General features: G+C 39.7%; 1 protein-coding gene across 1 annotated transcript; it reads left to right on the forward strand.

Annotated features, from left to right (window-relative positions):
* Window positions 1-1,935: 1,935 nt before the first annotated feature.
* Window positions 1,936-2,871, forward strand: LOC107157567 (olfactory receptor 7G2-like). The gene has a single exon (XM_015503918.1). The coding sequence runs from the start codon at window positions 1,936-1,938 to the stop codon at window positions 2,869-2,871; it is 936 nt and encodes a 311-aa protein (XP_015359404.1).
* The last annotated feature ends 12,044 nt before the right edge of the window (window positions 2,872-14,915 follow it).

A 14,915-nucleotide genomic window follows, 5' to 3' on the forward strand; every position in this document is an offset into this window, starting at 1 on the left:
TGGGGAGGTGGGGGAGAGACTGATGAGGTGGGGGAGCCGGGGATGGCATTGTGCTGTGGGTAGGGAGCAGCTGAGTGACCTGCGTGGGAGCGGAGAGAGGTCTTGGCCATCTGCAGATGTGGTAATAGGTGATTCTGCTATGGCACTCACCGAGCCTTGCGTGGGCTAGAACTTCGGGCTTTGGGTCCTGCTTGAATGCCAGGCATCCTAGTTAAACTCTGAGGCCCAGAGCCCTGCTCAGGGTCACAGTGTTGGTGATTTATGCGGAGTGGACAGGGGTCCTCTACCGCTCTCAGAGATGCAGTATTCGACAAGGTGAGATCTGGATCATGGAGCGATACAGAATGCTGCCTCCCTCTGTCCCGCCATCTTGAGAAAATAGCGTGACTTCAATTCTCTAACCACAATTTCTTAGCTGGGGTCCAGTGACACAGAGCCTGTAGCAGGGGTTATAGTGACAGCATCTTTCTTCATGGTGTGGTCTCAGAGAATAACAAGTTGAGATGTCAGTCAGGGCAGGGATAATATTCAAACAAAGCAGAGAGAAAGGAAAAATGGAGAGTTCAATCAACAGGTGCAAAGGTATTGTTTGATAGGAAGAATCACTTCTTGTGTATTATGGCACAGCCAGGCAAATATAATTAACAGCAATATATTATTTGTTGGGATAGAAAAATGTATAAATACCATTCTAAATGAGGAGTAACAGTCCTGCCTCTAATTTCTGCATTCAGCAGTTACCAGAGAGGATTGACTAGGTCTTCTATGCAAAATTGTAAAGAATGAAAATTCTGAATATATAGCACATATACAATGAATTTTAGGCTGCAGAAACATGAATATTTGCATTTTTATAGCATGATTGCTATATATTTATGTTTCTATTACTTATCTGAACATGTAGAATGTACACACTTGAATTGGAATCATCCTTTGTGATGTTATGGCATGATATCACAAAAAAGAGATGCTTTTGTGTAAAGATGAAGTGGAAGTTGGGAATTCATTGGAAAAGTGCCATGTAAAATGTGTGCCAGTCCATCTAACAGCTATGGGAAGCAACAATGGAAAGAAAGGGATGTTGTGTGCTGGGCCTCAGGGGTCAGGAAACAAGCCACCCTCAATTCCCCATCTGTGAGGACGTATGGAGTTTGTCTTGAAGGATGTTCTCTCCTGGGATCAGAATGAGAGTATGACTGCTGGTCTAATGAGCAGCTTTGAATTTGAGCCTTAGGGACACAGAGATTGCAGAAGTCAGGCTAGGGCCACCTCACTTGACAGCCCTGCATCAGTCAGGACACAACATCTGGGCCTCTTCCTAGAGATGATTCCTCTTGAACAGGAGCCTGTTGACTCAGTTAGCCTCTCTGCATTTCCTGAGGACAGACCATCAGTCTTCTATATCCAGGTGAGAGGCTGAAGTCTTTCCTTTCGAAGTCAACCAGGTAGCAGAGTCCTTTAGCAAATGCTTTGGACTTGAGGGCAAGAATGACATTCAAATTTCATCTTGGGAAACAGGAAGGGGAAATAAAAAACAAGGGAGAGAGAAAAGAGTCCCCTATGCATCTTGTGTCAACTGTGTGTCATCCTCTTGCCACATTCTCATAGATATGTGCACAAAGTGCTGTTTCTGCTGGTCTGAAATTCAGCACAGTGATGATGATGGTTATGGAATATTCTGAAATTTGCTGAATTCTTGTAGGGATATTGGAGAGGGGGTTTTATGGTGTTCTAGTTGCTAGGGCTGCCATAATCCAGTACCGTAGACTAAGCGGCACAACATAAAATTATTTTCTCTAAGTTCTGAAGTCTAGAAGTCCAAAGTTCAAGGTGTCTGCAGGTGTAGTTTGCTAACACATTACCAAGTTTTGCTGCTGCCATCTATACATTTTATTACCTTTATACCCTATTTTTGTCTTCAGATTTTTCAAAAACATGGCAACTACAAACCACACAGCTGTTTCAGAATTCCTTCTCCTGGGACTGACAGAGGACCCAGCCCTGCAGCCCCTCATCTTCAGCCTGTTTCTGTCCATGTACCTGGTCACCATCCTGGGGAACCTGCTCATCATCCTGGCTGTCAGCAATGACTCCCACCTCCACACCCCCATGTACTTCTTCCTCTCCAACCTGTCCTTCCATGACATTTGCTTGATCAGCAGCACAATCCCCAAGATGCCGGTGAACATCCTGAGACAGGATCAGAGCATCACCTATGCAGGCTGCCTCTCCCAGATCTGCTTTGTCTTGATTTTTGGTGGTTTAGAAAATTGCCTGCTTGCAGTGATGGCCTATGATCGCTATGTGGCCATTTGTCACCCCCTGACATACACTGTCATCATGAATCCCCACCTCCGTGTCCTGCTGGTTCTACTCTCCCTGCTCGTTAGTGTTGTGCACGCCCTCCTCCACACTCGGATGGTGCTGTGGCTGTCCTTCTGCTCAGATGTGGAGATCCCCCACTTCTTCTGTGAACTTGCTCAGGTCATCAAGGTGGCCTGCTCTGATACCCTCATCAATAATGTCCTGGTATATCTGGTGGCTGGTCTATTTACTGGTGTTCCTCTCTGCGGGATCATTTTCTCTTATGTTAACATTGTGTCTTCTGTCTTGAGAATGCCCTCATCCGAAGGAAAGCAGAAAGCCTTTTCCACCTGTGGGTCTCACCTGTCTGTTGTCTCCTTGTTCTATGGGACAGGTTTTGGGGTGTACATTAGCTCTGAGGGGACTGACTCTCCCAGGAAGACTGCAGTGACTTCAGTTATGTACTCTGTGGTTACTCAGATGCTGAACCCCTTTATCTACAGCCTGAGGAACAGGGACATGAAGGAAGCCCTGAGGAAGCTCATAGGAAGGACAGCTTCTCTATGACGTGTTGTCAGTTTCTTTTGACTTGTGTTTCTAGAATACATAAAAAGAAAAGAAAACAAACAAACAAACAAACAAACAAACAACAACAACAAAAACAGTATTCTGGGAGAACCAGAAGCCTAATCCTTTTGTCCCTACATTTTTCTAAATGACTATATCATGTAATGACCAGGTACATTGAACTTGGATTGAATCTTGATATTGCTTCATGCTAAGTCTGTTAGGAGACATGATTCCAAGTCTCTTAACACAGTTCCTTTTCTGAGGTCTGCAGCAGCAGTGTCTGATTTTAAAAAGTGTTTTGTGGTGCAGTAAATTGAAGAGGCAGACAGAGCAGTGATAGTATTTAAACCAAGCTCTAGTCAAGGCTTGCTAACTGTTCCTGTGCTTGGGGTCATATGAATTGCTGCCTGAAGTTAATCCTAATATTCATAGCCTATCAGTCAATTTCTGGGACTTGTTATTGATAGTCCATATCATTTAAGACAATGATAGCATCTACCATATTAAGGTCATTATCTATAAGTTTTCATAATTTAATGATATAAGTGGGTTGAGATGATTATTTGATTTATGAACCTGATACAGTTCATTTGATTGCTTTATCAAGATTCCTTTAATCCTCAGAATAAGATTACCTAACAGTCACACTCAGACATCGAGCCACACGAGAACCCCAGTGCCTTTTCCTGCTCATACTGATACTTAACGTCTCCCTGGGTCATCCAGGCTACACTTCTGCAGTGGACTGGATGGTGGCCTTCAGCACGGGAGCAGTCCTGTACCGCTGAAAGGTAGTTATATAAGAAAATGGGCCAATGCTACTTGTTTGGAGAGGGGATTTGCAGAGGAGGAGTATTTCCTGGATTGTCTCTGTGAGCCAAAAATGTGACCATGTTTCCTTTTAAGGTAGACAAAAGAGTAGAAGACACTGAGACAAAAAGTAGGCAGGTTAATCATGGACACTGATTTTGGATTGATGTGGCTTGGATTTGATTGATGGGCAGTACTTGATCATGTTTTAATCTACAAAACTGACTTTTTCATAGGACATGAATGCATTCTTTTTATGACCCCTGGAGCTATCCCTATACAATTTATTACATAAAAGTACTTCTATATGACCTCAATAAATTCAGACTTGATGAATGGATTGCATGTCTTCCTGTTACCCTCATCACTGTCTTTCAGAACCGATCATGTCCAGCAGTTAGTCGTTTATTATCAATGCTCCACAGTGCTCACTGTGCCTGGGGACATTAAGAGTAAGCAGAATTCCTGAGGTTGGTGAATTTGGGTGTCTATTTTTTTGCTATTGTGAATAAAGCTGATTGAATATTCTCCATGGCTTATGAAGGAAATCAAAGGTAGCTTTTCACTTGGGGTGGAATTGTCAGCTGTAATAGGGCAGTTCATCATGTTTTAGTATTTCCAAAGAGTTTTCCTAAAGGGTTGAACCAGTTACCTTCCCATTAGATATTCCTGGCATTTCACATCATCCTCAAAACATTTTCATTTACTCTGATAATCTAGTGTGTGTAAAATACTGTTGAATTTAATATTTATCTTATTGTGTTTTGAGAATAATTTTACATTTTATGTGCCACTTATTTTCTCTTGTGTGGTACAGGCATCATGATATTTCCATGTGCTAGATTTTCTAATTTAAATGTTTTTATTGGTGCATTATATTTCTACACAAATAGTGGGGTTCATTTTGGCATAATCATGCATGCGTGGAATAATTGGCTCCATTTCAGTCCATAGTATTTTTTCTTACCCTTCCCTCCTTCCTCCCCCTGTCCCCTTCCTCTTCTCCACTGATCTTCAATCCTATTTTTAAAAATTAATTTATATTTTAGTGCATTTGGGATGGTGCATTAAAATATAATACATTGCTATTTAAATACATTGCTATTTAATTTTTAGTATTGAGTCTCCTTTTCATGGGTGTATGGTATTTGAGATGCACACAAGTGGTGAGTTTCAACAGGTTTAATTTGTCAATATTGTCCCTCCTGGTTTGTGCCTCTTTGGTCTTGATTTTGAAACCCTTGCTTGCCTCAGTACAGGATTTAAATTCTTGTTTTTCCAGTTGAGACTGAAACCACCTGAAATTTATTATTACCTTATGTGAAATAAAGATGGAAATTCATTTTTATTCCTTTGCATCTTTCATTAAGCAGTTCAACCATTCATTGTAATGCCAGTTAACCAATAAAGCAACTGTATACTTATGAACTGACATCTGTCCAGACTCTCTTTTCTGAATTATAGGATTGTCATATTTTCCTCTGTGCTATATTCCCAGGCCTCAATGACAGCAACACCTCAGGTATTTTTAGTTACAATCACAAAGGTACATCGTATCACAGATTAGTGGCTTTTATCACATGAAAAAGAGACTTAATCCTAAAAATTAATAGCAATGTATACCAATCCAAATGTTTTATTCTAAAAAATTTTTAGTTACAATCACAAAGATACATGGTATCACAGATTAGTGGCTTTCCTGATGATTTGAAATTTTTTGCAAAAATATTTATAACAAGGACTTGTAATTTATGATATGTGTGCTCATAGGTGTATATACATATGTACAAATACATATATATAGTATGAATTTATATATATAAAATTTATATACATATGAAATTCACTATGCTGAGTGTTTAGAATTGGCAGTAGAATTCTAAACAAGTTGGTTTAACATTTAGTACAGTTTGAGTAAAGAGAATATATTGTGTTATTGCATATTATAAAGCTGCTCTTTATAATATGCAATAACACACTCAAGTTTCATGGAACCATGCACAGAATCCCCTAAATGCTTACCTTTTTATGGTACATTGATGATATTTTATGAATTTGTCATATGTATACATATCCATCTATCCACCTGATATTTTGAGATGAAATGTGACAATACTGTGTGTAAGGATAGTTGTGACTCTAAAGACACCTAGGAAAGAGGATAGAATCCAGTGGAGCTGGAAGGAATGTCCGTGTGTGGAAAGACTTGTGATGGGCAAGAGCAGAGGAGGTGGAGGGAAGAGGGTGACACTGTCTGGCAGGTCAGGATGGAGGATCAGCCAATACCAAGCTGGGAAAGGTCAGGAATTCCCCAGATTAATGCCTCCTTTCCTCAACCAGTTATACCACTAGTGTTATGTGAGATCATGGGTAAAATGGGGCACACAGGCATACCTAACTCATTTTTTCAGGTTCGAAATAACTTTTATTACAGTATTTTAATTCTTCTATGTTATTGTTAACATCTTAGCATGTCTAATTTATAAATTAAATTTTATCATAGGTATGCATGTCTAGGAAACAAAATATATGTTTGTTTTAAATTATTATTATTATTTTTTTGCAGAGATATCTGCAGTGCCATTGCCACTGGGCATCTTGAAGTGCATTTACCCTGCATGATAGGGGACTAGTATATCTGTCATGTGAATTGAAAAGATGATCTCTACTAGGACAGTTTCCAGCAAGTGACTATGTAGGCTGACTCCTGAGCTTTGCCTTCCCTTTTCCCCACACAGACGTTCAAAGAGGAGGCTGGCTGTCCACTGCTGGCCCATGTGTAGGCGGAGCCCTGCCTCTGCAGCTGGCATAGTAGGGGGTGCCATCCCCCTTCCTATATTTGAAATTGCCAAGGAAAATGGCATCTTTTGTGTAGATTGCTTGAACTGTTTCCACTGGTCCCTGCTCGCACTGTGTTTTCACCTGTGTGCTCCTGAATGGCTGTCCTGGGCTGGATAAATCTCTTCTGTGAAATGACACAGCTCAGTGGAAAGAATCAGCCCCACATATGCATGGTCTGTTGTTGATCCCTGATGCAAAAAAGAAAGAAAAAAAGACCACTGACTCCAATTTTAAATCAAATTAAAGCATGGTTGTATTTGTGTACACATAGAGAGCTGATCAGCGGCTCTCTACTAACACGGGCTAGAGACCAGCAACCCCAGCTGTCCAGCAATGAGGTTTTATGGCACAAAACATTGAAAAGGGGGGTGTCTTGAGAACTTACACATGACAGGATTTTGATAAGCATAATACAAAGACAGATGGTAGGTTAATGATCCATATAGCTTAACATTTCAAGATAGGGAATAAATTTAGATCCCAACATCAGAATTCATGAGGCACCACTGAGGTTTCAGATAGGGTTGTTATCTAGTCAGGGGGAGCCAGAATTTATGAGGAACCACTAAGGTTTTAGAGAGGGTTATTATCTGGTCAGGGAAAGCCAGTCATGGGTGAGTTCAAGGCACAGGCAGGAATTCCAAACAAGTTTAGAAATCACAGTAATTTATAGTAAAACAGAAATTACCTTTTCATGACTTTGTGATGAGATGGATCCCAATCTTAAGATGAAATTAGGCTGTGTTCATCACACTATGGTCCCTCATGTCTCTTAGGAACACGGATGCCAGAGAAACCTTGTGGAGAATATTGAGCAAAATAAAATTCTTCAGGTGATTGATTTAAGGCAGTTTCCCAGAGGGCATCAAGTCAGCATGTAAATTACTCATTTAAAAATTGTAAATGTGTGCTTATGAGGAAAACCATTTTCTGTGGAGAAATGTTCCCATTGTTGGAGGAGATATGTGGTGTAAAAAAGAAAACAGCCAAAGAGAAGACAGAAGTCTGATGAATTTCCAACAAATAGAAAAAAGTTCCCATAGTCATGTCTCCAGGTGCATTGTTGAAACCAATGAAATTCTCACAGAAGAATCCGAGAGGTTTTCTTTGATGCAGGAGGTGTTCGTCTATCACTAGGAAAAGCATTCAGCACCATGATTAGTGGACAGCTCCCACCTCCACTGGTGCCCACAGAGCAAATGCAGGGGTGAGTCACCTATGGACTTTGTTCACACTGCAGTTTCATTAATCTCACCTAAAACTGCTGAGTCTGAATCTTTGGGGCAATGTCTGAAATAGTGATTCATAAGCATTTTGTGTGATTTTTGAGGCTGTCTCAAGTCTGGGAAGATAGGTAACAGCATTTCAAGAAGAGAAAAGAATGCATTTCTGATATACAATATGCCTCAAATGTACCTAATCAAATAACATATGTTTAATGTATAAACTTATCTGTAGTCTTTAAATTGTAGTACCTTAATGAGAACATACCTACAGACCACTGGTTTAAGAATAAACATAGAATATTCTTGCAGCATCCTCTAGCTGTTAACATCTCTATCAAATTTTATATTGATCATTTTTTTATATTCTTTAATTAGTTTGAATCCTTTGATACTGTGTGTTGCTGATAATGTTTGTCCAACAACTCTGTCATTTTATAGGATTCAACCACATGTTTTTATCACCCTGTTGGGGAATGCACGGATTCATTTTCTTTTAATGCTGTGTAAAACACATAATATGTGGTGAAAATTAACTTGTCATCCTTTCTGATGTTGATGCTAGTGGTCTGTTCTTGTGTGAATGTTTTCTTTATTTTTGTTTTTGCTGCTTGGTATCATACACAGGGTCTTGTGTGTATTGAGCTTCATCAGAATTGCAAGCTAAGTTTTCTGCCATTGTGAGCAAAGGTGTTTGAATGATCTTGTGCATGTTCCCTGGTAGAAACGAGTGAGTGTTTTCTATCTGGATGGAATTATTTGGTACACGGGAGCATCCATTATTTTGGGGCAGTTTCAAAGCATTTTCTAAGTGGTTGAATAAATTTATAGGCTTTAAGAAATATCTTTTATTTCAACTAATTAGCATTTTGACTCCTTCCAATGTGGTGCATGTAAGATATTAGTTAAATTTTTGTTTTTCTTATGAGTTTGAGCAACTTCTCATGTAATAGAGGATTTACTTTTCCTCTGTAAAATATCTACCTGTGTTATTTCTGCTCAATTGCCTGTCATTCTTAGTAGTTCATTAGAGTTCTTTATTTTATTTGGATTAATTTTTTCATTATGTTATAGTTAAAGCTTCGTCCCGGGGTTTCATAAACTGACTTCCAGACCACTCACGTATAATCGAATCAAGCCTTTACTGAAGCACACTGGTGGCGACTGACCAGAACATAAAGCTGTTCCCCTGATCAGCCCCGAACAATTACAAGGGCGCTCCTTATAAGCCTGAAAACCGCAAAAGGGATGTTTCGGGGTCTAACCAATGCAAGCAAGCCAGGTTACAGAAGCAGGAGAGTGCAGTCAGACGTGGGCTGGAATGGTGACGTCTTGACCAATGATAAGCTGCATAAATGATCACGGTCTCTTAGGGTTATAATGCAGCTGAAGACTTCCTGTCCCCCGATGTCACTGCTGTGTCACATTGTAGTGCAATGCATTCCTCACGTTCTCGTGGTGATGCTGCTGTCAACAAATCCACGCTGCTGTCAGTTGAATAAAAGTTGTGCACCACAGAGAAGCATGTACTCTGTGATGCTTGATCATGGTGGTAATTGGATATGTTACTGGTTTAGGTAATTATTATAATCTACTTTTTAATCAGTGCATATTAAGAATACAGAATAAGGGGTTTCACTGAAGCATAGCTGATTGTGCCTAGGACATCTTTTGTGCATTTCCAACCCATGTATTCCTCCCTCTGATTCCTTTCCTCTTCTGCCATAGTGTCCCTTCTACTTTTATGCCATCTTTGTGTGTGTATGTGTGTGTGTGTGTGTGTGTGTTCTACATATGAGAGAAAAATGAAATACTTGACTTTCGGGGTCAGACTCACTTCGTATCATTATTTTAGAGTGTACTATTTCTGCTTACAAAAATCATTTACTCTAAGACCATGTACTCTATTGTGCTGGCAGGAGCCTTGTCGACCTGAGCTTACCGCATCTCTTGATTGCATACTTTCCTCTTGGGCTTGATTTTATCTCCCATTGTTTGTCCATCATGGCCATGGGAGCGACAGGCTAGGCCATGTGGCCTTGTGCGTATAGGCCATGTCATCTGGTCTTGCACAAAGGCACCCCATGATGTTCACACAATGAAATTATTGAATGATGCATTTTTCAGAATGTGTCCCCATCATTAAGGGGCACTTGACTACATTTGGGTAGATTTGAAAGACTCCCCACTATCATAGAGGATGCCCCCAGGAGCAATCAGACAAGAATCTCGACTCTTTTCCAGTGTTTGCTACAATGCTCATTTCTCCTGAGGAAGAGTTCAGAGACAGGGTGGTCCAGGGAGAAACCTAGCTGGTAACGTCTCACTCCCCTGCTGACTTCTTCCTCACAGTGTCCCTGAGGCCTGAAGGTCATCAATGGCTACATCAGTGCAGGACCAAGTTGCACACAACAAGAAACAGGACTCACTGCCTCTCTCTGCTCTTCATGAAGCACAGATGATCTTTACAAGTTGTCATCCTAAAATCTTTTTTTGTAGCTTCATCATGCCCCTGGTCCTTCTTTCATTGGTGCATATGAATTGCACAGAACAACGGGTTGCACGGTGGCATATTTGTGCAAGTGTCTAACAAACTTAAGAACACGCAATATTTGTGCAGATCTCTTCAGTACAGTGTGGTAATTCAATATATTACACAACATATAGGGACCATATCAGGGTAATTAAAATGTTATCTTCTTAATCATTAGTCAATTCTATGTCGTGGGAATGTCTGAACTCCTCTCTTGGCATATATGTATTTTGAAATATGTACTAATTGTTCTAGACTATGGTTATTTTACCGTATTTTACTACAGATTATTAGAACTTAATCCTCCGATCCAACTGTTTTTTGGTATCCATGATACAACCTCCCTACTTCCCCTCCTTCCTACCCTTCTTGGCCTCTGTGACCACGAGCATACTTTGTGCTTCCATCAGACCAACTCGGTTAACTTCTGCAACACATGAGTGACAATATGTGCGATTTGTCTTTCTATACCTGGCTTATTTCACTTAACATGCTGGACTTCATTATTTCTCTGGCTGAGAATATTCCATTTTATACCGAGGTCACAATTTCTGTTTCCATTAATCTGTCAGTGGACACCTTTTTAAAAAATATTTTGTTTTAGTTGTAGTTGGACGCAATACCTTTATTTTATTTTTATGTGATGCTGAGGATTGAACCCAGTGCCTCACGCATGCTGGGCAAACGCTCTACCACTGAGCCACAACCCCAGCTCCTGTGGACACCTTTTTTGAGTCTGTACCTTAGCTATTGTAAATAGTGTGGTAAAAACAAGGAAATGCAGGTATCTCTTTGATATTATGATTTTATTTCCAATATATACATATACTACTGTATATATCTCTTTATATTTTTATGCACATGTATGTACATATATACACATATGATATTATATATCATATAACATTCATAATAAAAATACAATTATAGGTTACATATCATTATATGTATATATATAATTAAAATGAACTAGGTATGGGTATACATGTATATATAATTAAAATGAGCTAGGTTAATGGGTCATATGTAGGTTATATATTAATATACATAACATTGTAGCTTATTTAAATTTTATATTATAACTGGTAGAATACACATAGTATTAAAATAATTTAAATATATGTAAATTTAAATTTAAAATAATATTCTCATTCACCCAGAAATGGATAGGAAAAGTCATTCCTCTTGAAATGTTTCTTGTGACATTTCTGAGATGTTTTTTGGGTTGGAACTGTAACTTACTAGTAGAGTATTTGCTTAGCATATGTGAGGCCTTGGGTTCAATCCCCAGCATTGCATAAATAAATAATGAAAATTAAAATATCTTATTTCCATTCATGTATATACCAGATTGAATAGAATCCCTTACCCTTTGTCCCCAAATTATGTTTGCCCCGGCCCTCAGAAGCTGACCTTTTGGGAAACAGAATCTTTGTGGATATTTTATTTTTTCTTTTGGATTAATAATAATTTCTGCACTGATTACTGAATTCTTTTCATGGAGTGCCACGTGGTCATCAATACACTGTCTGAAGCCTCTATCCTGATTAAAATCTTTATATTGGTACTAGTATAAAGGGGAAATGCCAATTTCCTCTCCTGGTGCTAGCACACATCATGGGCACTGCTCCTCTCCACCACGTCTTGACATCTGGGAAGTCAGAAGGGAAGACCCAGAGCAGCCCAGCAACCCTGGCCAGGAGAGCCACGGTGCAGGCACCTCAACAGCCAACCGCAAGGTGTGCGACAAGGCAGTGATGATGATGCCAGCTTGGTCCTTGTGTAGAAATAGACACGAAGACCAGTGAGAGAGCAGAAGACAAGGAGTGAGCCCGCATGGCTACAGCATCTGATCTTTGACAAAGGGGACCAAAGAAGGCACTGGAGGAAAGACAGAATCTTAAACAAATGGCACTGGGAGAACTGGATATCCATACATAGAAGAGCGAAACTAGGTCTCTTCTCTATCCCTCCGTGAAAATCAATTGAAAGTAGATCAAAGAACTAAGTATAAGACCTGAAACTTTGAAACTGCTAGAAGAAAACATAGAGGAAATGCTTCCAGATATTGGCAGGCAATGACTTCCTGAGTAGGACTGGATAGCCCAGGCAACAACAGCAAGAATGGATGATGAGGCTGCATCAGGTTAAAAAGCTCGACTTGTTTTGATCAAACTCTGTTATAAGCTCGTGCAAACAGGCAGTTATGAAACCAAAACTGAATAATAGTTAATATGCACCTGTAAAAAGAAAATGTGGTTTATATACACAATGGAGTTGTACATTACGCTTAAAGAGCAATGAAATCATGCCATTGGGTGGAAAATGGATGGAACTGTAGTTCATCATGTTAAGCAAAATAATCCAAACTCAAAAAGGCTGGGATCACGTGTTTTCTCTCAAACATGACAACCACAAAAAAGACGATATGAAAATAGTAGGGAGATTATTAGAGATGAGAAAGGGGGTTTGGGGAGGGGAAGGAGGGAAAGGTGAGGTAGAGATGATTAAAATAGGTTATGTTTACGTATGAACATGCCACAATGAAATCCAACATTCTGTAAATTCCATATAATTCCTGTGTACTAATAAAAGCAGAAAAGTAAAAAAGGAAGATTCCCAACATGGTTCCAAGATGATTCTCTTTCATTTGTCTCTGTTTGGAGGGAAACGTGTCCAGCTATGTACGTACTCTGTCAAGACCCAACACCTCTACCTTGTGTAGAACACCTTTACTCCTTCTTAGCCAGGTCCCCGGCTTCGGAAAAAATCCCATCTCTTTTTTGCATGATTCATTTTCCTATTTGACGACTGCACTTACAGTACCATCTGCTGTCCACAAATTTCTCTTGAAATCAAACCTCAAATCCTCTCCAGACCCCTCATGCTGCTCTGCTCCAGTCTGATCCTCTTGTCCCTTTGTCACAAAATTCTCCCAAGGTCTCTATACTGATGCTCGGTATTTCTCTCCTCCTATGTTTTTGTGGGTTTAATCCAGTGAGGCTTTGTCCTGATTTCTCATCTGGCAGGTTTGCAGCTCCCTCATCTGTCACCAGTCAAGTCTCTACTTCTGAGTGCACTTCACTGACTTCTGGTGCTTGATGAGGTAGAGAATGTCCCAGGCCCATCCATCAAGCCAGGAGTGAGCCAGGCTACTTTCTTTTTTCTTTTTTTTTTTTTTTTTAATATTTTTATTTTTTAGTATTTGGCGGACACAACATCTTTGTTTGTATGTGGTGCTGAGGATCGAACCCGGGCCGCACGCATGCCAGGCGAGCACGCTACCGCTTGAGCCACATCCCCAGCCCCGCCAGGCTACTTTCTTCCTTGGAGGCTCCAAGTCCACAGTCATGCGTCTAGGCAGCAATCAACTCTCAATTTCACCATATTTCTCAAATAAGGAAGTCCTTTCTATGCCCTTGGGGACTAGTTTAAGTCATGTAGTACTCATTGCCTGCAAAGAGGAAGGAGATGAATCTGTGGAGTCCCTTGGCTCCTGCCTATCCCCTCCATCACGTTGGAGTTATACTTCAGTGTCTGCAAAATTCTTGTCTTTACATCTTCTCTTTCTGGTGCCTGGAATAGTTGACCTTATTCTGTAAGGCAGTGGGTGTCTTTGTATATTTTATCTCTTACACATATTTTTGTCAAGTGAGTATAAGCTTAAGAAGGACACCACAATACCATATGGCATAAAAATGCCATAATTTTAAAATAATATATCTTATAAATCCATAAGAAGATAACATGTTGTGAAATAAATTGACCAAAATGTGAAAACAAGCCCTCAAATGTGAAAGATTTTAAAATGTAAATTCACACAAAGCACCATCGGCACCTATTAAATGTTGGCTGAAACCTGACCATGCTCTTGGTGACTTTGTCATTGAAGCAACACCTTAATTGAAAATGCAGAACCACAGTCTCAACTCACAATTCCCCAGTGGGAGGAAAATTACACTGAAGTATTGTGATGGAATTGGAAAAGGTATTCATAAAACTCTAGGGAGTAATCGCCCTATCTCTAATGTCTGCACTCGGGTTTCATCAGAGCAAATAGATGAAAATCTTCCATAAGAAACAATGACAATGAAATTTATAGGTCAGCAAATACTCAGTGACTTTTAAATAGAGACACCTCGTTTGTATTTTTACAATACCTTAGCTATTATTTTTATTTATTATTTCTAATTACACAGGACATGGTTTCATTTTATTTGTATTTCTGCAGCTCTGAGTAAAGACACATTTTTGATGATGTGCAGAGAATGTAATGTCTGCATGTCACTTTCTGGTAGCAAAAGCAGGGTCTGTGTGTCAGGAACCATTTTAGACTATAATTGTACTCAGGAGACATTGATCTAAAAATCTAAACAGAAATTTTAAAATAGTTTGCAATTACCGTGAAGGCAGTTAACATCATGTTGGCTATGTGCCCAGCCCAAATCTACTTTGTAGTGCAAATGATGAAATAGATTGTACATATTCCATTACACACACTTACACAATAGTTCAAAATGACGGAGTCTTTGGAAAAGTTGTATTTTATATCAGTCAGATAATTTGAACATTCTCTCTGCTGTTGAAATCACAAGAGTGATATCAGAAGTTCAATATTGGATACCGCAGATGAC

This window comes from Marmota marmota, unplaced genomic scaffold (assembly GCF_001458135.2).
Source record: "Marmota marmota marmota unplaced genomic scaffold, marMar, whole genome shotgun sequence".
Taxonomy (NCBI): domain Eukaryota; kingdom Metazoa; phylum Chordata; class Mammalia; order Rodentia; family Sciuridae; genus Marmota; species Marmota marmota.